The sequence below is a fragment of the Ochotona princeps genome, chromosome 17 (assembly GCF_030435755.1).
Source record: "Ochotona princeps isolate mOchPri1 chromosome 17, mOchPri1.hap1, whole genome shotgun sequence".
Lineage (NCBI taxonomy): Eukaryota > Metazoa > Chordata > Mammalia > Lagomorpha > Ochotonidae > Ochotona > Ochotona princeps.
This window is the reverse complement of record NC_080848.1, coordinates 50,472,001-50,496,397: the sequence shown is the minus strand read 5'-3', so window position 1 is coordinate 50,496,397 and position 24,397 is coordinate 50,472,001. Positions and strand designations below refer to the sequence as shown.

The following is a 24,397-nucleotide window of genomic DNA, read 5'->3' as shown; positions in this document are numbered from 1 at the left end:
TTTCAAATTTCCCCAACACTTGAATGGTGGAGACTTGTCTTAGCCCACAGTTATTGCCCCATCAGGACCTCAGAGGGGCAGTCCAGAAAACCTAGGCCCTGCCCGCCAACACCCCTCCCCTGCTCCCACCGATCCCCCAGTCAAGTGCAGCATCCTCATGTGACAGAAATCACAACTCTTCCAGCCTGCACAAGAATCTGCAGGAGCTTCTTTGCAGAGAAACTCCACACAGCATTGAATTGTTATGGAGGGAAGAATGCCTTTTACACCAAGCAGATGCTGCATGCACAGAGAAGTGTCAAAAGTGACATGACCCACTGGATGGAGCACAGGTACTTGGGATTAATTATTATCCAAGAGCACTGGCTGTGCAGGTAGGACACAAAGATCCAGGCCCTGAGGACTTAAGATCAGCACATTCCAGTCAAGACTGAATCCTCCTGACTCTAAGAGCTGTACAGCAGCAAACCTTAACCAGAAGGCAGAGCCCCTGAGCCTCATAGCCTGGTAAGGTCTCAACGTTCATGGAGCTGGCTCAGGATAGCACAACTGTCCAGAGGTAGCTCCCAGAGAGTAACTTGTTTTAAAACCAAAGAAACAGAGATCATGTATATTGCTGAAAGGTCCACAGCTGTCCAGTGAAGGAACTGGAACTCAGGTGTTGAGGTCCATGGCCTAGACCCCTTCCACCCCAAACCATCCTTTCTCATCAGAACTCCCAAGAAGAAAATACTGATTAATGCAGCAAGACACTCTCAGCTGTAAGCCTGAAAGGTCCTCAAAAAACCAGGAAGTAATATCTCTCCTGCTGACCCATTCATTGGGCCTTAATTGAGAAATTGTTTTCTGGTCCCTCCCTCAGGTGCCTCTGCAACCCTGTAGAATGGGGCTCCTGGCACCCACAGAGTTCAGAGTGTTTGAGCCAAATTGCATTGCTCACCAGCAGCAGGACTGAAGGGGGTTGAGTCTGTGAAGTGCCTTTTGTCAGACAGCCCAGCCTTAGCTCTTACCTGGACATCACCTTGTCACCTGTGCAAGTTGAAATAACTAATACTCAGGATAACACTTTGGGACAGGCATTATCATCCCTATTTAACAGGGGCTCGGAAAATTTGCCAGGGAGGACTTCAGAAAGAGTTGACTCTAGGCTGTAGTAACAGAGAACATTGTTCTGGACTCAGTGCTGTACATTCATATTAATTAGCAGATGGAACCCTCACAACGACCTATCGGGTACAATACTGTCGGTGATTCCTAATTTAGAGAAGACAGAACTGCTACAGACAGCTCCGCTACCTTGAGCGTGATGACATAAGTAACAAGCTGTGGCCATAACAGCTGCCATGAGAGCGCTCATTCCTACCATGGAGGTGATTAAGGGCCACAGAGGGCTTCCTAGGAATGGGCTGTTCTGGTCCAATCTGGTTTTCAGTGATAACTGCTGAAGTGTCACGGAGGAAGGAAAGGGCAGAGATGCTGGGTGGAAGCTAAGCCTCATGCACACCTAGTCTTCTGCTCCTGCCCACCCAAACCTGTTTCTTTACCTGACTTTGGCAGCCTGAGTGACAAACCACCCAGACTCTGTATGCCTGCCTGACCCCTGCACCTGTAAGCTGTCAGACATCTGCCCCAAGTGTGGGAGGATGCCCTCCTCCCACCTCCCCCAGAAGGGAGTGTGAAGCTCAGCTTGGCCTCTGTCTCCCTCTACTCCCTCCCTCCTTCTGTGACTGCTTGTCTGAAGCTCTGATGGAAGAGATTAAGGAGATGGTTGAATGCCCAGCAGGAGATGGGCACTGCTTAGAGAGCCGCTGTGGTTTTCCTTCCTCCAGTTTGAACTAAGGTTCAATAATGCAAACTTTCTCTGCACTTCCCTCACGCTGTCCAAATTAGAATTTGATGGCAGCCTGAGTAGCAGAAACCATCAACCGTTCCCATCTCGGGGCTACAGATAATTAAGACAGTGCGAAGTTTACACTTGACATGCTCACACGTCCGCCACCGTTAATTGTCAGTCTGCCCGATTGTTGGGCTGTGCCGGGGTTTGTAAGTGTCATAGAGAGTTGGCCTCACTGTCCGACACAAAGTCCCAGAAGTCAGCACTCCTGCTCCGTACTTTCCCCCTCCCCAATGAGGACATATGACAGAGCCCTAGGGAGAGGCAATGAGGCTAAAGAGGCCAGGACAAACAGACAATGCAGTTCCGAAAACATTCACAGAGAGATGCATATGTTATGATAAAACTGTCTGTGGATTTTAAAATTTTGTTTCCACCAAAAATTAGCTTTTCATGGAATAAAACAAAAACAACCCTAGTGAAATTTTTTAATCTCTTTTTTTATTATTATTATTAAAACATAACAAGTAGTAGGCAAGCATAGAGTCAGAAAGCAGTTTGGTTAATTTACCCCAAGTCAATGCAGCTATGTGAGTACAACCGAAACCAAGAAACAGAACCTGCCCACGTCTCGGAAGCCCCTCTTGCCCATCCTTCCATCCACTCTTCCCTATGCCTGCCAGGGCTCAATACTGACTGGATTTCTAACAGTATGATTTACTTTGACTATATTTTGAGCATTATATAATGAGGCTGCATAGCAAACATTGGTATCTCAGCTCAATATGACACACCATCAAAGCTTTTTATCACTACAACACCTGAGAGAAGCTACTTGCAAAGGAAGAAGGCATCTTTCAGATCACAGCGTTGCAGGTCCACAGGTCCCATTGTTCTGGCACCTGCTGAGGCTGGTGCTTGGTGGAATATGTGCAGAGGGACAGGGAGCACAGTTGTTCTGCACACCCACATGTCCTCTCTGTGTCCGGCCACCATGGTTTGGCTTGATGGATTGTCTCAATGTGATATCTTTTTAAGATATTGCTGATATTTGCTCTCTAGGGTCTCTTCCCACTGACTTTGAGTATGGGGCCAGTTTATTCACTTTGTAACTTCTTAATATGGCTACTGGCATCATTAATTGCCACCCATTGTCTCATCTAAAACATTCATTTGAAGACTACAAGTCTGTCTCCAGTTGCAACATTACTGCATCATGCAACCTTGTATGTGTCATATTTTTAGTCTCATTCATACATTCAGTACTGTTTGTGATAGTTTAGCATTTCACAGTGATAGCTTCTTTGGCCCATTGAATATCAAAAAGTATATTGTTTTCAAATATTTAGAGATTTTCCAGCTTGCTTTCTCTTATTAACACCTATCTACCTTAATCCAACTGTTGACTGAAAGAAACATAGTCTCATTCCTTTGAAGTGTGTGGAGATGGACTTTATGCTCTAGAATACTCCCAAAATACACATAAAAATACATTCTGCAATGGAAGGGTGCTGTTTATCAATATGTCAATTCAGGGAGTTTTTTAAAGCATCTTGTTTGCATTTTCTATATGTTTGCTGATGTTGGTGTCTATAAGTTCTAAGAAAGATATGTTGTTTTCCCACTCTGATTATAGACATATTCTCTTATTTTTGACTCATTTACTTTGTATATTTTCAAACTATGTTATTGGGCTCAGACAAATCGAGAATTAAACTATCTTCCCGGCAGATCAAATTTTTACTTATTAAATGCACATCTCTAATGAGTAGATGAGATGAACAATACTAATTTCCATCAGGTATATTAACCTGAATTCTTTCAAGAACTGGAAAAAGTCAACATTGTTTGAAAAGTAAGCTGTTTTTAATTGACTGGGATGATACTCTGCTGGCTCTGTCTTCAGACCAGAGAGGGTATACCTAAGAAGCCGTTGAACTTGACTGGACAATAAGATGCTGGACTCTGTGTTTGGTATACGCTTGCAATGGGGGAATCTCAACTGAACTTGAGCTGTGGTTATGCAACAAGGTGGAGGAATCCACCATGGTGGGAGGGTATGGGGAGGGGTGGGGAGAACCCAAGTACCTATGAAACTGTGTCACATAATACAGTGTAATTAATGAATTAAAAATAATAAATAATTAAAAAAAAGAAAGAAAAGTAAGCTGTTGCATGAACTGCTCAAAATCACGTAATTATCCCGTAATTCAGACAGACTCAGTGGTTGGGTGTGTCTGTCTCAAACACTTGGATCTTTCTCCACAAGCTTCTATTCAGCTCCTTCTGCGAGAGTTAGACATACTCCAAGAGCTGCTCCCAAGCCATAATAATCCCAGGCTGATAAAAAAAAAGTGTCATAAAATAGTTTCTTTTAGCTATTATACTTATCATTTCTTTTAAAGATTTATTTGTGTATTTGAAACTAAGAGTTTCAGGGCCTGGCACAGTAGCCTAGCAGCTGGAGTTCTCTCCTTGTTCATGTCAGGATCCCATATGGGAGCCAGTTCTAATCCCAGCAGCCCCGCTTCCCATCCAGCTACCTGCTTGTGGCCTGGGAAAGCAGTTGATAATGGCCCCAAGCCTTGGGACCCTGCACCCATGTGGGAGACCTGCAGGAAGCTCCTGGCTCCTGGCTTCAAATCAGTGCAGCTCTGGCCATTGGGGTCACTTGGGGAGTGAATTAGCACATAGAAGACCTTCCTCTCCATCTCTCCTCCTCTCTGTATATCTGACTTTCCAATGAAAAATAAATACATCTTTTAAAAAAAAGTTAGTTAAGGAAAGTAAGAGTTTCAAAGAGAAAGAGACCGCTTTCATGCGCTGGCTCATTTCCCAAATGTTTGCAATCACCAGGGCTGGGCCAGGCCCAAATGAGGGGTTTGTAATGTCATCCAGGTCTCCCACACGGGTGCCCATGGCCCAAGGTCGTCTACTGCTTTCCCAGATGCCTTAACACGGAGCTGAATCTGAAACACATCAGTCAGGACTCTAACAGAGGCCGCAATATGGGAGGTCAGCATTGTAAGGAACGGCTCAGTTCGCTGCCTACAGCCCTGGCCCCATTCACTGTCATTCTTGTTCTGTCTGTTCTCCTTGAAGGGCATTCTCTTCTCCTCTGTGGAATGTGTAAAATCAGCACCTGACCTCATCAAGCTGTATCTGCATGAATCCAACCGGGTTTATCGGGATAAGATGGTGGAAGAAAAGGACTTTGAACTCTATGATAAAATCCAGACGGAAGTACTTAAGAAAATTTTGGATGTGAGTATCGCCCTGCAGATTTCCTTTGCATTTCAAAGATGGGGATAATGGAGCAAGGGATCACCCCAATAATAAAATCTAGGCCATTAACTTGGGAAGCTCAGAGATTGGGTAAGGGAGGGAATTCTTTTTTTTTTTTCCCAAATGAAAAGCAATGGGCCACGAATAGGCACCAACTCAACACAAAACCTCCGAGATGGAAAGGTGCATAAGGATCGTCTGACCTGGTGCCAGTACATTGCAGAGTGGTCTCCCTAGCCTCTTCCACACTGGTCATTCCATATAATGTCCCAACATCCTTGGGTGACAATCTCATCTGTCCCAAGACCGTCATTTTGAAATGACATGAAACTCAAAACAGTTTTGAAATTTGGAGAAATGCTAAACACCAAGAATTTTTTTTCTAATAATAGCCTAATATTTATTTCCATGTCCACTAGTCTTTGGTCTGTATGACAACCTTTGAAACATTTGAAGATCATTTATCTTGTCTTTGCTGAATCTCTGCTTCTCTAGGCCAAATAGTTGCAATCTTTCTAACCTTTTCTAGCACAAGTCAACTACAAATCCAGAGAAAGTTAGCATCATTCTTGGTTGTTTTCCCATCAGTTCTTCACCTCCTTCCTGAGGTTGTGGTGCCTAATGTTCACCACAAGGTTTAGCTGATTCTCACCAAAAGCAGGATCACCACTCCCTTACTTAATATACTACATTTTGTTACCTTATTCCCCAAAATGTGTCCTGCTAATAAATTGTGCTACACATTACTCCTTGAAAAGATGTCTGTAATGAAATTAGTAGAAATTGTATTTTATCTGTCTCTTGGAAGTTCACAGTGCATTTAGCAGATTAAAAACCAGAAATTGTGAATAACCCTATTTCATATACAATGTCCCAAACGTATTAAACCCTAAAACTCACTTCTTTTCATAAAAACCTATTAATTTGCATAATGAACAGCTCATGAAATATGCCTTGGGACACACTGATTATGTTAACACAACCTGAGACCATATTATATTTATTAATGTCAAAGTTAACCTACAATTAACACTGTGCCTTCTATTCATCAAAGCTCCACGTTCTACACATTGACTACATGCTTCTCTTGGGCTTAGAAATACAGCTTGTAACATTTGCTGTGCTTTTCCTATATTCATCGTGTATGGCTTAGTTCCATATTTGTTCTTGGTTAGATTCCTCTACCCCAGCCTCTTGAATGTTTGGACAGCATTTTAAGGAGCATATCCCAATCTGCTCTTTGCTAGGCCAAACGTTCTAAGTCCTTCTATGTCTCTCGTGTGGAGCCTGATGTTAGAACTCTCACATCTGCTGCTCCCCTCTCTCCTCCCCCAGCCTTGTAGTGTTGGCCAACTTGTATGTTCAATGTCAGCCTTGTAAGTAAGGCTTGACTGACCTCATCAGTTGATCTGGGCTAGCACTCGTAAAGCACAACTTCAAGCCATTAAAATGGAGCCTTTTAGGCAGGCCTGTCTACTGCGTCTACAGCCATTTGATTATAGACCCAGGGATCATTAATGCTGCCACCATTTTTCTCTCAATAACATTGGAAATGCTAGCCTGAAGAAAGTTTGCCTGCACACAATCTTCATATTGGTATCAATAAAAGGTTGCTAAATATACACCAAGCAAGCCACACAATCTTGTCTCCACCACTAAGAGCTTCTGCCACTCTGATACCTGGCGCTGTGTGAAATAGCATCACTATTAAGGAATCTTTGATTCACCACGTTAGTTGATTTTCTTTCTCCGTTCTACCCAGCATGGCTCTGATCATAAAATCAGAGACTTGTGTGGATCAAAGAGTTTTTGTCAACCTTTCAAAGCTATGCTTTTGTTCCTCGTCTGCTAAATCCTTAGTGTAAATTGACTGCAGTGGAATCTGGTTCCAAGTAAACCCATTCCCAAAGTGAATGACTGTATTCCCTTGTTACTTTCTGAAATGCTTTCCTGTGCTACTAACCTGAATAGCCCTCCTGTACTGCATGGAGATCTTATCCAAATGCATGTGCATTTCCTGTTGCTTTCTGGCAAAGCCAGGAGAGTTTGTTTTCTGTGGCCATTGAAGCCACCTAGAAAATATTATAACTCCTTGTTATTGGAGGACTCTTTCCAGCCCTTTCTTCTGGTTATTTTATAGCATCTATAGATACTATTGTCATCATTACTCGCTGTATATGAGGTCTAATGAGCTTGATCTTGGGGTCTTTTTGTCCCAAAAAATACCCCTTCCTGCTGGTGAAGAGCATATTGGTTACCTCTTTCCCAGCTAGGTCTTTCAAGTTCATTAACACTTGAAATTCATTTAACACAATAACTATCATTTGTCCTGTGGGTGAGATCAAACACACGCAGTAAGTCCATAGCCTTGAGAAAGCTTTATAAAGGGTTCTACTCTAAATACTTTCAGAATACGAATGTCCCTGTAAATAAGTCTATTACCTAAGGACGGCCAACAGGATAGAACCTATGAGGCTGGGACTGGCAACCTACAGTGGGCTGTTGCATGGGGAAAAGGAAAGTGTGTTTTGCTATGGTGCAAGATACGCCAGAAAGGATATGAGGAGAGTAAGCCGTTGGATGATAGTGCACGCTCCATCCAACACTGGCAAAAGAGCTCCTGCTGGGAGAAACCCATCTGTGTGTCCTCGTCCCTTGTGATCTAGGAAATAGTTGCCACCTCACACCCTCCATCTCCTAGCCTCACCCAACCAGGAATAGCAGGTGTCACCCAGGACTTCACAGAGTTGGTGAATGAATGTTAACAATGCACATTTGAAAGCTTCTCAACAGGGACACACTGTTGGAAGTAGCACTGACACTGACTATTTAGGCAGGGTGCACAGAAAACAAAACAAAACAAAAAAAGTGTTTCCACTCTATTTATATAGAGTCAAAATTTGGAGTCAGTAAGGAAGGGTCCCCATTCTTACATCTCTCATCTTCAGGATACAGAAGAGACGGTGAAACAGATCCAAGGCCCGAACGTGTATTGCCACTTTGCAAATGGAATTGGTGAGCCCAAATACATGCCTGTCCAGTCCTGGGAACTTTTGACCCAGACTCTGGTGGAAGCCTTGCAGAACCACAATGAAGTCAACACGATGATGGACCTGGTTCTCTTTGAGGATGCCATTCACCACGTGTAAGTAGTGCTTCTCTTCCTAACCTTTGCTTTTACTTCCTATGATAGGGGTCTCCTTTGGCTGTTTCCAGACCCTTCCTGATAACCAGGAAAGCAGCTGCAGACTCTCCCACTGGCCGTAGGAGGGCAGCAGAGTGCTGAATCCAGTCAGAGCTTAAGTTGTTTCCATGTCTGGCATTCACTGTCTTGGGCATAAACCTAGTGACTCCAAAGAAAAAGTGGAGACCATAAAATTGGCACTGGAATAGCTCAGAACTCATATGCCTACCCCAGTACCTATCCAAGGGTTAATTTTTTTATAAGAATCTCCATTTATTTGGGGAAACTGTCAATAAATCATTGGTAAACATGACAAAGTAAACACATTTTCAAAAGCTTTCCAACATATTTAAAGTTCATAAACATTAATCCCTCAAAAAATAAAATGTGTTCAGTGGAACTTTGCTAGAAAGTGCCTAGTCCCTACCTTGGCACAGGAGCAAAAAATTTTTTAATGGGGTAAAGATTTTTGTTCTATTGCACACATCTAAAAGCGTATCCAGATAGTTGCAGAAAAGGTGTTCTATGACAAAAAAAAAAAAAAAATGGGGCCAGTGTTGTGGTACAGTTAGCTAAGCTTCCATCTGCAATACCAACATCCCACATCACGGTCAGTTCAAGTCCCAGCTACTCTACTTCTGATCCATCTCTTAGATAATGTGCCTGGGAAGACAACAAAAGAGGGTCCAAGTACTTGGCCCCTGGTCCCCCGTGAAGGAGACCCAGATGGAGTTCCCAACTTGTAGCTTTGGCCTAGACTCGGCCATTGTCCTCATTTAGAGAGTAAATCAGTGGGTGGAGATCTCTCTCTCTCTCTGTCTCTCTCTTTCAAATAAATAAATACTAAAAAACAGTTCATGAGTATCAAAAATGTTGCGCCCAAGTAAGCCCGTTTGTTAAGTCCACCTTCCATTTATTTTTGAAGCCTTCTTGTATTTCAAAACTGCAATGTCTTTGTGAGTAGCATTGCTGTTCGAAAACTCCTGCCTGCCATCCCTCAGTCTTCCATCTCATTTACCTTCCCACTGTGCTGTCCCCAGCCTCCTCCTCACAGTCCCCAGAAGGAATGCCATCCCCCAGCCCTCCTGACCCCTCAAGTCCCTCTCCTTTTCTCCATGGGACTCTCAGTCTTCGCCAAAAAGTTCTGCCTCTCCTTCAAGTCCCCCAAACACTGCACTCAGGGCAACTCCTACCTGAACCCCGATGGAAAGCTGTTCTTCCCTTCTACCCTTGAGTCTTCCCTTTCCCACCAGCCCACCCCGGTGGCCCCTTTAAGTCATCTCTCCTTTCATCCTTTCGTAAACCCCAATTCTTTTGAAGCGCAAGTGATCGACTTTTGTACTCTGTCTCCCTCCTCGTTACTGTCATCAGCCGCCTTCAGTCAGGGTAGCTTGCATTGTAGGTGATCAAACTGACTAATACTGTTTTCAGGAAGGAAAATAATGCTGACTACCAGCACTGCCTTTTCTCCTGAGGCTCATCAACAAGCTCCAAGCAGAAGGTACAGAGAGAAGCCTGTGCTGCTTTTAGCAGCAGCAAAATCACTGACAAAAAAAAAAAAGTATATTTGGATGTGTAATAGTTGCATACCTGTGTTTAAATACCCATGTTCTTTGTTTTGACCTTGGGCTGCCCTTTCTTCCCTTTCTAGGGCTCAGAGACTCCACTTTGCTGCTTGTACTAGACAGACAGCGTAGAAACACTCCTTTCTTAAAGGGAAGGGCAAGGAAAACCAAGATTCCATGGCCTCTCGTGCTTTTCCACGGTGTCCAGGACATGGGTTTGTGGGCCTCTCCAGCATCCTCCCACCTTCTGAAATGCAAGGAGCAAGGACAGGGCAAGAAGCAAAGGTTGTGTGCATGGGTCGAGGGGACCAAGCTGAGAGCCTGACTGTATGGTGCAGTAGATGGATGCTCATTCTGGCATCTTCCTACTTCATCATTTTGGCTTCCTCATTTGAGTTCTAACACTCGTGTGTGTGTGTGTGTGTGTGTGTGTGTGTGTGTGTTCCCCATGTCTTTTCCCAACGTTGTCTTTCTGCTTTTCAACCACTTTGATGCTGAGCAGGAATACATCTCTTGTGAAGTGTTTAAGGATCACATCTGGAGACAGAGCCACACCCAAGTTCAAATCCAGCTTCTGTCACCTCTTGACTGGGATGCTTTAGGAACTGCACTTAACTTCCCCAGCCTCTGCTTCCTTCCCTGGAAAATGACAGTGATAGGAGGGCAACCGTAAGGCGAAGCGTTTTGCACTTACTAAGCAGTCAACAAGTACAACGGTCTGCTTTGCACTATTACTTTCTTTCCTTCAGATTGCCAAGTATACTCTTCTGACTTCCTCCACCATTTCACTCGATTCCTGTTCTGCTTTTTTTTTTTTCAAAAGCTTAGACTACACCTTGCCTCTCTGCCTTTGGCATAATTTTGATCCATCAAGAGTTTCAGATGTACTTCTCTTGTGTCCCAAGTGTCACCATTCCTCCAGGTGTGGTGTGTGTGTGTGTGTGTGTGTGTGTGTGTGTGTGTGTATGTATGGTCATCAATACACCAGCTTTCTCCAGCTGTGCTGAGCTACATCCCCAGCTTTTGTATTTAATACCCTAGAAATTCAGTAATGGACTTAACTTAGCCTGCCTTGGTTTTTCTGGCCCAGGAGCCCTTCAGAATATTGATCTCCCTTCTAAATGGTGTAATTTAAATGCAGAGTCCTGTGCCCTCGCCAGAGGTTGTTAATGAATCCCCAGCTGGAATCTAGTGCTGATGGTTGCAGACTTAAACACTCTCCTTTGGAAACTTCATCACTAACAATGCATTTCCCATTTGATATGGAATAACATGGGTCATACCAAACTGAGTTCAGGTGTTCCAGAAGAGAGTCGGCTGTTGAGCAGCCCAGAAAACCCAGTGGCTTGTCCAAATTGACCACTCTTCCCTCCATTGATCCATTCCTATCCCCACTGTTCTTTTTCTGAATCAGAAGAGGGTTCCTAGATGTCACAGCATTGTAAGCTTTTCCTTCTACCAAGTGACGTTTAGCACACAGACATAAAGCAGCTGATCCCTTACACCTTGCAAAATGAATGGTGAGCATTCATTCCCGCAGTGAGGCTGAGTCTAAGACCTGGCTTGACTTTGTTTCAATACACCTTCAGTGGGTGACAGCTATATGCATTCCTCAGGAATCTAGAAATGATGGTTTAACCAAAAGGCAAGGGATGAGTAAATCTGACACAAGATGGGGCCAGTATTGTGACATAGAAGGTTAAGCCACCATCTGCCATGCCTGCCTCAGTGCAAGTCCTGCCTGCTCATTTCCAGTCTAGCTCCCTGGTAATGAACCTAGGAAAGCAGTCTGCCTCAGACCCAGCCACTGCAGCTGTTTGGAGAGTGAACCAGTGAATGGAAGATCTCTCTCTCTCTCTCTTTCTCTCTTTCTCTCTCTCTCTCTTTCTCTCTCTCTCTCTCTCTTTGCCTTTCCCCTGTCTCTGTAACTCTGCTTATAAATAAATAAATAATCTTTTCTAAAGGGGGTGTAAGTATTACAATGAAATTATCAGCATGAAAAAGCAAAATCACAAAGAAAGGAAATGTAGATCCAGTCCCAAATATTTAGGTAAATAAATTTAAACTACATAAAATTCACTAAGACAATTTTAAGTCACACACACACACACACACACACACACATATATATATATATATATATATATATATAGTTGCAGGGCGTGAGAGAGATCATGCCAGACAAGACTAGAATGTATTAGCCAAGCTTGGTACTAACAGGGCCCACTAGAAATTAGCAAATGATAAGTCCATATGGCAATCCAAAATGAATTGAAACCCTGAGAGGAACAAATGGTCATTACCATGAAGTCCATCCATTAAACTGAAGACCTATGTTCCAGCCTCCCCAGCAATATAAGTTATCTCAAGAGACATGCGGCAAACAACCTGGACACACAAAGCTGCAGACATTCACCTTTCCTGGCTTCGCTGTCCATATTCTATTGCTGCTGGGCCTCACCTCTCCCAGAACTCTTGAAAGTGCACAAATTAGAAATACAAAGCATCTTGACATTAACATCATCACTGACTCACCCAAGCAGTGAACAGAGGGTGAGGAATACCGACACACAGGGGCCATGCTCAGGGGCTGCCTGTCCTCGGAGTCTGTCTGCGGGAAGCCAGAGCGTAGGCAGGTATTGGGAGGTCAAGAGTCAGAGTGCCAGAGCAAGGCAAGCACTGGACAAGACAGAGAACTCCTCCTTATCTCGGGTCTTAATGGGGGCTTGCAAGGGGAGTATTTATACAACAATGCAATACTGCCCCTTCCTAGGTTGCAGGTGATGATAGGTGAGCATCACAGGTAGGCAGAAAGGATTATGTGGGTTCGAAGCTCCTGACCCTGAATTAGCTGCCTAAGACCACAACAATGTGATCTGGGATACCTGAAAGAAAACTAAGTGATCAAGTGGAAGATAGAACATACATCACGGGGTTTTACAAACGCAAACACTGCATTTGAGAAAGTATGCAGGGGGTAGCAACAGAAAATTCACAAAAACCATTAATTCCTAAACATGAAAAAGATTCAGTTCCTTAGAAATCAAATAAAAACTTAAAGCCATAGTATTTCCTACGCTCAAATCAGCAAAGATTAGAGAATATATTTTTTATTTTTTTTATATTTTATTGTTATTATTATCGTTTGATGATACAGTTCCATATTCCCTTATCCCCTCCCCAATTCCCTCCCCCCCACCTAGTTCCTCTATATCATTGCTAACATATAGTTCTTCATACACAGTCATATGCCCATCATTGCAGGCATGGATAACGGCAGAGAGTCCAGCATCCTATTGTCAAGATAGAGTAAACAGTTTCATTGTAAGTCCATTTTTGTCTGGAAGCAGAAATGCATACTACATTGTATCCTCACATCTGGATGTTAGTCTCCATTTCACAGCTACTGTACATCCCCTTAAACGAAAAGTCATAACACAAAATCAACAACAGAAAGAAAAATCGAAATTTACAATGCCATGAAGTTAAATGACATGTTACTAGATATGACAGTCTCCATTACACAGCTACTATACATCCCCTTAAATGAAGAGCCACAAAACAAAATCAACATCGGGGAGAAAAAAGAAATTAACAACACCATGAAGTTAAATAACATGCTACTAAATGACTAACGTGTAGCTGAAGAAATGAAAATCAAGAACCTTCTTGAAAAAAATGATGCCACTGCATGATCTCTGAGTCCCTGAATGATTTAATCAGAAGAAAGTGTTTTGAAGAGATGAAACCAGCAGAAAACAACAAAACTATGCAATATAGTTTCTGCTGATCTTTGTTGGTGAAGTGTGTCGCCTCCAGACAATAAACAGATGGGTTTTGTTTTTTAATCCAGTCTACTAATCTAGGACGTTTGATTGAGCTTAAGCCATTTACATTAAGAGTTTAATATGTATGGATGGTACTTTGGTCCTGTCATTTTAGGAATGGGTTGTTCATTGGTTTAGTCCTCTGTTGTCATTTTACTGGGATGTTCTTCCCGTTTGCCTTTGGTTTTGGTAGGTGTTATTCCTCTTCTCTGTCAAGAGAACACCTTGAAGTATCATTTGTAGGGCAGGTTTGAAAGAGGCAAATTCTTTTAACTGTTCTTTAGTGTGGAAGAATTTTATTTCATTTTCAAAGACAAAAGAAAGCTTTGCTGGATATGTTATCGTAGGCCGACAATTTTTTTTCTCTTAGAGAATGTGTGACCCACTGTCAGCCAAGTCTGGGAGCTTGGCTGTGACTGGATGCTGATACATCTGCCAAAGGTTCTTTTTCTTTTTTTTTTTTTTTTAAGATTTATTTATTTTTAATGGAAAGATACACAGAGAGAAGGAGAGGCAGAGAGGAAGATCTTCCGTCCAATGATTCACTCCCCAAATGACCGCAACGACCGGTGCTGTGTCGATCCAAAGCCAGGAGCCACGAGCTTCCTGCAGATCTCCCACACGGGTGCAGAGTCTCAAGGCTTTGTGCCATCCTTCGACTGCTTTTCCAGGCCACAAGCAGGGAGCTGGATGGGAAGTGAAGCTGCCGGGATTAGAACCGGCGCCCATGTGAGATCCCAGTGTGTTCAAGGTGAGGACTTCAGTCGCTAGGCCACGGCGCTAGGCCCCAAAGGGTTTTTTTCAGGCTTAGGGACATCTCTTTGGAGATGTGAAGCCGTGAGTATCTACGAACAGCATATGCTAATTACATTCGTGAGTATTGCTGAAAATTTGCAGCATAGGAAAATGCAAACTGCAGGAACTCCACATGATCCTTAGTCACTTACATTTTGTGAGTCAAATTTAACTCACTAAAACTAGCCACTCGTGCCCTTTCCCCAAACAAGCCCTTGTTCTAAGTTGATGTTTGTTGCACCTTAAGTTGTCTGCCTCATTGTTTAATTTGAATATGGCATTTCTGATTCTAATATTATTAATGCAAGACAATGACACAGGGTTGTAACCTGTGCAACTAGTCTCTTGTGGAACCTATTCTCTGGTCAAGCTGTGTGGGATTTGTTATCCTCGTTGTTTTTTTTGGTCCCATGATCACTAACATCAGTCATCTCTTCTTCTGTCTTTATTTCTTTACTGTGGTTTGACCACTGTGTCTGTTGACCTGACACATTCAACTAACATAACCCAATACATCCTCATCCTCCAATACGAGATATTTGGCTTTGTTCAATTCTAAGAGGAGCTGAACCCAGCACAATGGCTCAATGACTAAATCTTCACCATGCAAGCAATGGGATCCCGTGTTAACACTGGATCATGTCCCAGATGCTCCAGTTTCCATCCAGCTCCCTGTTTGTGGCCTGGAAAGCAGTGGAGGATTGCCCAAGTATTTGGGACCCTGCACCAATATGGGAGACCCAGAAGAAGCGCCTGGCTCCTGGCTTCGGATTGGCTCAGCTCCGGCCATTTCAGCCACTTGGGGAGTGAACCAGTGGACAGAGGATCTTTGTCTCTCATTCTTCCCGTAAATATGATCTGCTTTTACTATAAAAATAAATAAATCTGAAAATAAACATAAGCTGATACTTTCATCCCAAGGAAGCAGCTTGTCAGTGCATGGCAGTTACTGAAACATCTTTCATTCAGCAATTTCAATTCTGGGAACTTACCATGAAGAAATAAAAATATAAACTTAAAAAAAATCATATTATTGAGGACTCAGAAATGTTGGAAATAAGTCCGATTTTCCAATAATACACCACAGTACACAGGCAACTTACAGTATTCTTATTGTTGATAATATAATTGATGTTCTACGAAATATCATCCCACCATCAAAAGCATGGTTTAACTGATTATTTAATGGCATAAGGAAATCATCAGAATACATTGCTCAAAGGAAAAATGGCTTCGGAACATCGTGCTCAGTATTCTGGATGAACCCAGTTTTGTTTTTATTTTTTATTTTTTAATATAAAAGATAGGGTGTGGGTCCTTGGCCTACCAGTTAACACACTCAGATCCCACATTCCCACATTGGAGTGCCTGGGTTTGCTTCCGGATCCTAGTTTCCTGCCAGTGCAGACCTTAAGCGGCATCAGTGATGGCTCAGATAATTAGATTCCTGCTACTCATGTGAAAACTTGGACTGAGTCCCTGGCTACTGGCTTTGGCCCTTGATCTGGCTATTGTCAGCCATTCTGGGCATTTCTGTATCTCTGGCATAAATAAATTTTAAAAGACACAGGAGAGACTTGTGAATTTTCCAGGTGTCATTAATGCGTATACACATAAATGTATATTTGTAAGCATACAGATTCTAGATAAAAAAAGCAACTAGGAGAAAATATAATTAATGCCAGTGGTGTTGATAATGGAGTTAAGTCTTGGTAAACCCATCCTAAGCTAAAAATATCAGAAGCCCCAAATGGATTCAACTTACCTAATAAACAGCACAGCGCAGCAGCCTCAAAAGAAAGGAACCTACCACACATCAGTGGCCTGGGGAGAAAACCAAGATCCAAAAATTGCCAACATTGTTTCTAATGATTGTGCACCACTTTTGTACCCTTGTAAAGTTGAAAAGTCTTAAACCAAACTATCCCAAGCCACGGTTTATGTGCATTCCTGAATGGACCGCTACTTTGAAGATGAGAAAAAGAAAAAGGAGTTGGGGTTATGTTTATAAAGAATGTAGCAGCTGACTGCTGAGGGGAAGTGAAGAAGAGGTTGTGTGTCCTGGAGGAAAGGCCGTGAGCAGGTCTGATGGAGGTGGCCTTTGAGGAGAGATTTCCTCTACAAGGGATAATCTAACCCAGCATGCTGCTGGTGCTGGAAAGGAAGTTTGCTCACTGAGGGGTGAGAAGTATAGAGCTGTGACTGGAAAAACCCAGTAGCCCAGGAGGTGGCTGACAATAAGAAACCACAAATATCTGTTACAAGAGCATGGGTGTCCAGGGTGGATTAAGGGAGGCAGAGAGGAGAATTATGCCAGGGCTCACTGTTCTTATCCTACTGACTGATTTTGTCCCCATTCTTTCCCAAGAGGAACAAACTGTTCTGTACCTGCCTCATCCCCCAGCCTTCCTTGCCATAGTTTTAATCACTAAGCCTTATACTTTTCTCATCTTACCCGAATACACAGTGAAGTGGGGAGGTGGGGCAAAGTTAAGTTTGTCCAGGAAGGAGAAAGGGGGTGATTCTGGGTCCTGCACCCCCATTGCTGTCGCTCACTCTCTTCAACCCTGCATTCCTTGCCTGCCATGTGCACTTTCCATCTCTCTCCCTGGGTCACCCACCGGAAGCAGCAGTGGCAACTTCAACCCCCTCTGGCAAGAAGGTGAGTCCAGATGAGAGGTCATCTAATCACAGTTTCCCACAGCTGGAGCCTGGACATGTCTCCAGGGAGGCTCGCTCTCACACTCAGACCCCACACATGCGTCTCACACACAGCCTCTGCTTCCTTGTCTTCAGCTGTCACATCAGTCGCATCTTGGAGTCCCCCAGGGGAAACGCGCTGCTGGTTGGCGTTGGTGGCAGCGGCAAGCAGAGTCTGACCAGGCTGGCAGCATTCATCAGCTCCATGGATGTTTTCCAAATCAGTCTGCGCAAAGGCTACCAAATCCTGGACTTCAAGGTAAGCGGGGTGGGCCAGCCATGAGGGTGCCAACTGGGCCTCTCTCCATCCACCCCCAAATCCCTGTCACCTTCACTAGTTCTCTGGCTCCCCTGCTCACAACTTGCCCTTACACATCTGTCTGGGTAGCCCTTAGATTCCAGGCTGATGTTGTAAGTGTGTCTTTTCACACTGTCTTCAATCAGAGAACAGGAGTCTTTCCAAGGTAATCCTTTTTAAGACCTCAGTTGCAAGGACCCCAGATCTGAGCCTCACCAAAAGCACCTCTTACAGAGTTAACAGAAAGAGTGTATTACCCAAAAAACACAGGTATCCCCTCTAGATGACATTCAGCACACAGCTCACCAGCTACTCAGGAGGAATCCTAAAGTTGGTCCCAAGCTTCAGAAGAAATTCATAGTTTCAAAGATGGATGCTGTAACCCTCTGATAAGTGGGACTTTCAATGATAGCTGTTTTCAGAGAGCAGAAGCCAAGGAGCATGCACAGAAAGGGGTTCTGCACAGCTTCAGAAGTCGTGTTCTCCAGCCTTTGCCCATGGCCACAACTGAGTCAGGAGATCGTGGACTCATCTTGGTCAGGGTGTGCTCCTTGCTGTCCCTGTCAGAACTCCAAGCAGCACTGAGAGGAACCTACCCACCTGCTCTCCTAATCCCCGTGCCTAAGATGGGAGATGTACATGCTCATTTCTGCCTCTGAAACTGCAGCTCAGCCTCACGACATTGGCCACTTCCAAGGTCATATGTCAGGTTCACATGACACCTTTCTTGAACACTTTCAAAAAAGACAAGACAAGATCGCCTGTGTATAGTTAAACATCTACAGAATGAAAAAGACAGAGGTTCTATACTAAGACCTTATCTATGCACTGAAATCACTGGGGATTTTGGAATAATGCTGACACCTGCATCCTACCTAGAGATGATGTGATTGAATTGCTCTGGGGAATGGCTTGGGCATCCTCATTCTTTAACGCCTTTCCCAGATGATTCTAATGAGAGCTGAGAAACACTGTCTTAGATCATTCCTCACATGCGTGAGGTGACAGCCATTAATCCGAATGGAAGTCTCTTTTCTTTAAGGGGAGTGCTTTAGATATTAAAGGAAGTTCTGTAGTCTGAGCTCTGAGTGGTGAGGGAACAAGGCATTGGGGCTGCAAGCTAGGGTAATACAGCAAGACAGACTAAGCTGGGTAGACACAAGAATTTGTCATTCTAGCTTGAAACTTCATGCACTTGCAGGATTGAGTGATGATAAAGTATAAGACTTCTAGCAAAAGTGTTTTGATAGAGTTGGTCCGAAGATTACAAAGATATTGCTTCCATAAGATCTATTCACCTCTCCACTCTGGTAGCCTCCTAATTATAACTCTTCCATTAAAGCCAAGAATAGTCCATTGTCTCCTAGAGCAGGACATTTACTTTTCAGATGCTTTAAGAGGCAGAGCAACACGGGACAATCTCTGTCCCCTGAGAAAACTAGAACTCCTTTGCACAAATCAGGAGCTCCTAGAAGCTGGTGCAGCAACCACTATGACTACATGAATGAAGGCCATCACTGCCTGGTTGCATTGCCTCCTGGGCTGGCACTGAGGCCTGGGAGCAAGGCTCATGTTCCTGCCTGTGGGTAAGACAGCACTCCTCCCTGCCCCCAGCCCAGTGCTGTCTTGCTTTATTGCTCACTAAAACAAGTAAGAAAATGGGTCCCTTCCCTAAAGGGTTGGGGTTCTCCCCGGGGAAGCCTTGTTCTCAGAGATTTCTGGCTTCAATCGTTGTGACAGGCGGACCTGGCCAGCCTGTGCCTGAAGGTCGGGCTGAAGAATCAGAGCACAGTGTTTCTCATGACTGACACCCAAGTGGCCGACGAGCGGTTCCTTGTGCTCATCAATGACCTCTTGGCATCTGGTAAGACACTCACTGCCCTTGACGATCCCCAGTCCGTCTGCCCTGGAAGCAATCATTCAAAGTTAGAGACTTGGTTCAAGGCCAAAAGAGTGAGATCACAGAAATAAGAGAGGAAATGGACACACTGAAAGAGCCTGATTTTCTTAAGGCCCTTCGCAGAGTTGGTGAGAGATAAGCCATCCTTGTTCCTTCACTATTAAACAGACAAGAACCTAGGGGCTCCCTTAGTGGAAGTAGACCTGACTCTGGGAGAAAGAGCAGGTTCAGGCCCATAGGATTCACTGGGTCCAGAGAGAAGATGCTGCCCCTGCACATTCCCCAGACAAAGGAGACAGGTGCATGTAAACTCAGTTGGGTTAGACATTGGCAGGAATGTTTAGATAGGGAGAACTTGCATGTGCAACACAGATACCAAGCAGGTCAATGTCAGGTCACCAACTGAATTAAACAGGGATTCAGAGGCTGATGGAAGTAAGTGGAAGTAGGACCCAATGTAGAATCTCTCCACAAAGCGTTCCTTAGTCCCCATTGGCCTTTACAGAAGTTATGTTCTCTGTAACACAATTTGCGCACGATGGAATTTTAGTGGACAGTTCAATTCTTGTTGCTTGATTGTTCTTATTTATGTAGGAGCTCAAGATTTAACCACTCAGAAAACTACACATGTGTATGTATATAGGTGTATACGCACATACATATGTTTCCAAGATATGGAATATCTCTGAAAAATAGGGTCAGTGTTGTGTCACATCAGATTAAACCACTGCATGCAACACTGTGTCAGTTCAAGTCCTAGTTACTCCGCATCCAGTGCAGTTCTCTGTTAATGCGTCTGGGAAAGCAACAGAAAATGGCCCAAGTACTTGGGCCCTTCCTACCCACAAGGGAGACCTAGGTGGAGTTCTAGACTTCTGGTTTTGGCTTAGCCCAGTCCTGGCTGTTGTAGCCATTTGAGAAGTGAACCAGTGAACACAAGTGTCTCTCTCTCTCTCTCTCTCTCCCTCACCTCTCTTTCCGTTTCTTCTTCTCTGTGCAACTCTGCCTTTCAAATAAACATAAAATAAACCTTTAAATATATAACTTAAAAGTTTTAAAAGGAAATATACTCCATAAACTATATACCTAAGTAGATATAGGAGTGTTTATATCTATGAAAGGGGTATTAGACTCTCTTGAATCTTCAACTAAACACACCATCTGCAAAAGCATCTCTTCTCTGGGGTAAAGGGAGCAAGAGAGTGTGCAGATGTTGTGCCCTTCCAATGCCCATGTTCCCTGTGTCTGCCCCATGGTCTGAGCAAGCGCTTGTTAGTCTATTAAAATCAGGAACCAGGACCACAAGTGCACTTTCCCATGTGACACCTTGTGTAACAAATAATACATTTCAGGATGGATTTAGCCCATCCCTGGGAACCTCATTAGCCATTGTCCTTACTCCAGGCTGTGTTACTGTCACTTCCATGAAGAGCCATTGGTCCCAGATCCAGAACATGCACCAGCAGGCTCTGTGACCAACTTTCAGTCTGTTTCTGACAAGGACCCATGTCCTAGATTCTTTCTTGTGCTGGTTCCTAGTGTTACACTGGATCCACACGCTCTTTCCTTTCTTCCTTCTTTCTTTCCTTCCTTCCTTTCTTTTTAATCTAAGATATAGGAACACAGGAAGAAGAAAGAGAGGAAGGTACCTAAAGAGCTCCCATCTGCTGGTTCACTCCCACAGGTGTCTGCAATAATGAGAACTCAGCAGACTCAAAACTGCGAGTTGAGAAATCAGTCCATGTCTCCCACAGAACTGACAAAGGACCCAACTACTTGAGCCAACACCTGCTCCTTCCAGGGTCTACATTAGTAGGAAGTGAGAATTGAGAACTAGAGCCAGTACTCAAACCAAACATTGGCAATAGCATCCTACCAGCATCTTAAATCCCTAGGCTTAAACACCTGCCCCCCAGACTCGCATTTCTTTCTCACCCTATTTACTGTAAGTCAACTTTATTTCCAAGAGCTTGCTTCTGAACTCTTCTAACGTTTCACCTCCAATGCCCCCTCCCAAAAAAGCTTTACTTTCCAAAATACTAACATCTAACCAACCTCCTTCTACCATAGCATTTAGCCTACTAATATTTGCTTACCTTTTTATTACTGAACTAAATGAGACAACTACCATCTCATACTGAAGCTACCCTAAAGCTTAACATTAGAAAACAATCCAGGAGAGCAAAACGGCTTCCAAAGACTTAGAGCTTTGGAAACGTCAGGCATGCTGGAACATCACCGGTATTTCCATTGGCACTAATCCAGCCAGGTCACTTTCTCCTAAAATAATATCTCAGACACAGGTGCTGCTATACTTCTAACAACTGAAATTTTATTTCTCAATTAACTGCCTTTAATTCTCATTTAGAAGGGTTTTCTCTTCTTTTTTTCACAAATGAGTTTCTGAAGCCTGGCCCAGTGAAATCTTTTTTTTTTTTTTTAAGATTTATTCACTTTATTACAGTCAGATATACAGAGAGGAGGAGAGACAGAGAGGAAGATCTTCCGTCCGATGAATCACTCCCCAAGTGAGCCGCAATGGGCCGGTGCGCGCCAATCCGAAGCCGGGAACCTGGAACCTCCTCCAGGTCTCCCACGCAGGTGCAGGGTCCCAAGTCCTTGGGCCGTCCTTGACTGCCTTCCCAGGCCACAAGCAGGGAGCTGGATGGGAAGCGAAGCTGCCGGGATTAGAACCGGCGCCCATATGGGATCCCGGGGCGTTCAAGGCGAGGACTCTAGCCGCTAGGCCACGCCGCCGGGCCCGGCCCAGTGAAATCTTAATGTAATCAGGCTACTCCAAAGCCATGAGGTTTCTGACTCACAGTTCCTTTTTGTGGCTTCTGTATTGAATACCACAAAAGGCATGATTTGTATGCTCAGGTTAAAATGGAGAAACGGTGAAGATGAATACCTTTTTCTGCTTTCAAGCTTCCTCAGTCTCTCTCTCTCTTTTTTTTTTTTAATGAACTATCATGACAGGGAGATTGAAGGCATATATTAGTTCTGCTTTTGAATATCAATTAAAGAATTTCTGTCTAGAAAGCAGCTGACTGCAAGTCCAGTCAAGGCTACAGGATTCCTGGGAAATTCACTATCTCCTGGATTTTTTCAATTTTGTGGGATTGTGCAATTGCTTCTTGCCTAGGTGAGGAGACCAGAAAACTGCCTGAGGCTACCACACTGCTAAATCATTGTGGGTTTTTGGTAGTTACTTGTAAGTCCACCCAGGCTTGATAGAAGGTGTACTGAGTAAGTCCTATGGAGGCAGTTTTTCTTCAGAAACATCAGTGAAACAATCATCTTTGGCCATACAGTTTGATTTCCTGTTACACTTATTTAGCTGATTATTTCACCCTTTGGGAATTTGTCTCATGGATCCCACTTCTGACACTGTGCCATTTCAGAAGCCCCTCACAAGTGGGTTACAGAATGATAGGAACGCCACACACAAAGTTTTAACAATCAAATTAATTTCCTGACTGGATGATCAAAACATATGTGATTTTATAGGAGCAGGGTGGTCACCCAGGCCAGGAGCAGATGCAACACACCTTTGCACCACTTCCCTCAGTGCTCAGAGGTTGGAGGTCACACAACTGTTGGTGACTGCACAAAACATAGGTTCTTGCTGGAGCTGAAAAGCTCAATGCTTGCTGTATCGTTATTGATCTGCTACAGTCATTTCTGGAAAGGATACTCTGCCCATGAAACCCAGGCATTTAGGGAATTCTTAGAAACAGTTGTTCTTTCTTGGTCCTCAGCCCACATTCAGCATCAACAAGACTGCATCTACTGGTTACTCAAAACCATGTCAATTCCATAATGTTGCAAATTGCTGTTGATGTTATATTGGGACTCTTAATTGACTGGGATGATATTCTACCAGCTCTAACTTCGGATCAGAAATGGTCTCCCCAAGAAACTGTTCAACCCATCTGGACAATAAGTAGCTGGACTCTATGCTTGGTATACGTTTGCAAGGAAAGAATCTTGATTGAATTTGAACTGTAATACTGCATCAAGGTGGAGGAATCCACCAGGGGGGAGGGGCATGGGGAGGGATGGGGGGGTTCCCAGAGCCTATGAAACTGTCACATAATGCAAAATAATTAATAAAAAATTAATTAATTAATTAATTTAAAAAACAAGACTGCATCCTGGTCTAGAAGAAGGAAGTACCTCCAGCTCTCCCACCTTTCAGAAATCCCATCTTACAACAGTACAATTACCCTTTGGCGCCAGGCAACTGCAAAGACCTATCCTGCCCTAGGTGCCATGTCTCTGCTCCTCCTATCTGGCAGATTCCATACTTGGTTCTGCTTTGGGATCTTATATTAGGATTTTTCTTTTTATTTTCCAAAAGGATAATTGCCTCACTCCAAAATGAAAATGTCTTTACTTTGGTACAATCTAGATCATTGTTCATTTCTTCATACATTCAGTCATCTTTTGTTAAACTCCCAGATCCAGCCACCACATAGCATGCTCAAATTTGAATAGGTGGACTAAGGAAGGATTTATAACCAATGGGTTCTCTCTCAAAGAGTCACATTCCTCTCCATCTCTGAGCCAGAGCGTCCTTTTGATCTTTAAGCTAGGCCTCCTTTTGGTATGTAGAACATAAAAAGGTAACTTCATTTTCCAGGTGTGTTAGGATTACTTCCAAGAGTAAGAAATGTATTAACTGACTATGTGCATTCCATAGGAGTGCCGGGTCCAGAAACGTTTATAACAGATTTGGCCTTGGATTTTTTTTTTTTTTTTTCGCTGTGTGTACCTGGTGAGCCACCTATGCTGTTCTATAAATCCAATTTTGACTTAGTTTCTGTGGAAGGAAAAAAAATAACCACAAAAATATCCATCAGTCATGCAGTAGACCTCTTTTGTGGCTAGTTGGGTTCATTTTCATTTGAAAAGGCAAAAAGAGCTGAAAGCAGAGGCAAACAAGAAGAAACCCTCGTCTTCTGTTCACTCCTAAAACACCTACCACAGTCAGGAGCTGTGAACTC

At 43.6% G+C, this 24,397-nt stretch overlaps 1 protein-coding gene across 1 annotated transcript in view; it reads left to right on the top strand.

Moving 5' to 3' along the window:
• The window catches only part of DNAH9 (dynein axonemal heavy chain 9), a 305,997-nt gene that overhangs the window by 179,684 nt on the left and 101,916 nt on the right, over positions 1-24,397 (top strand). The window contains exons 42-45 of the mRNA XM_058676055.1: positions 4,937-5,098; positions 8,068-8,264; positions 17,287-17,449; positions 19,229-19,352. Coding sequence (XP_058532038.1) covers positions 4,937-5,098; positions 8,068-8,264; positions 17,287-17,449; positions 19,229-19,352 — 646 coding nt within the window. The remainder of the gene's footprint in view (positions 1-4,936; positions 5,099-8,067; positions 8,265-17,286; positions 17,450-19,228; positions 19,353-24,397) is intronic.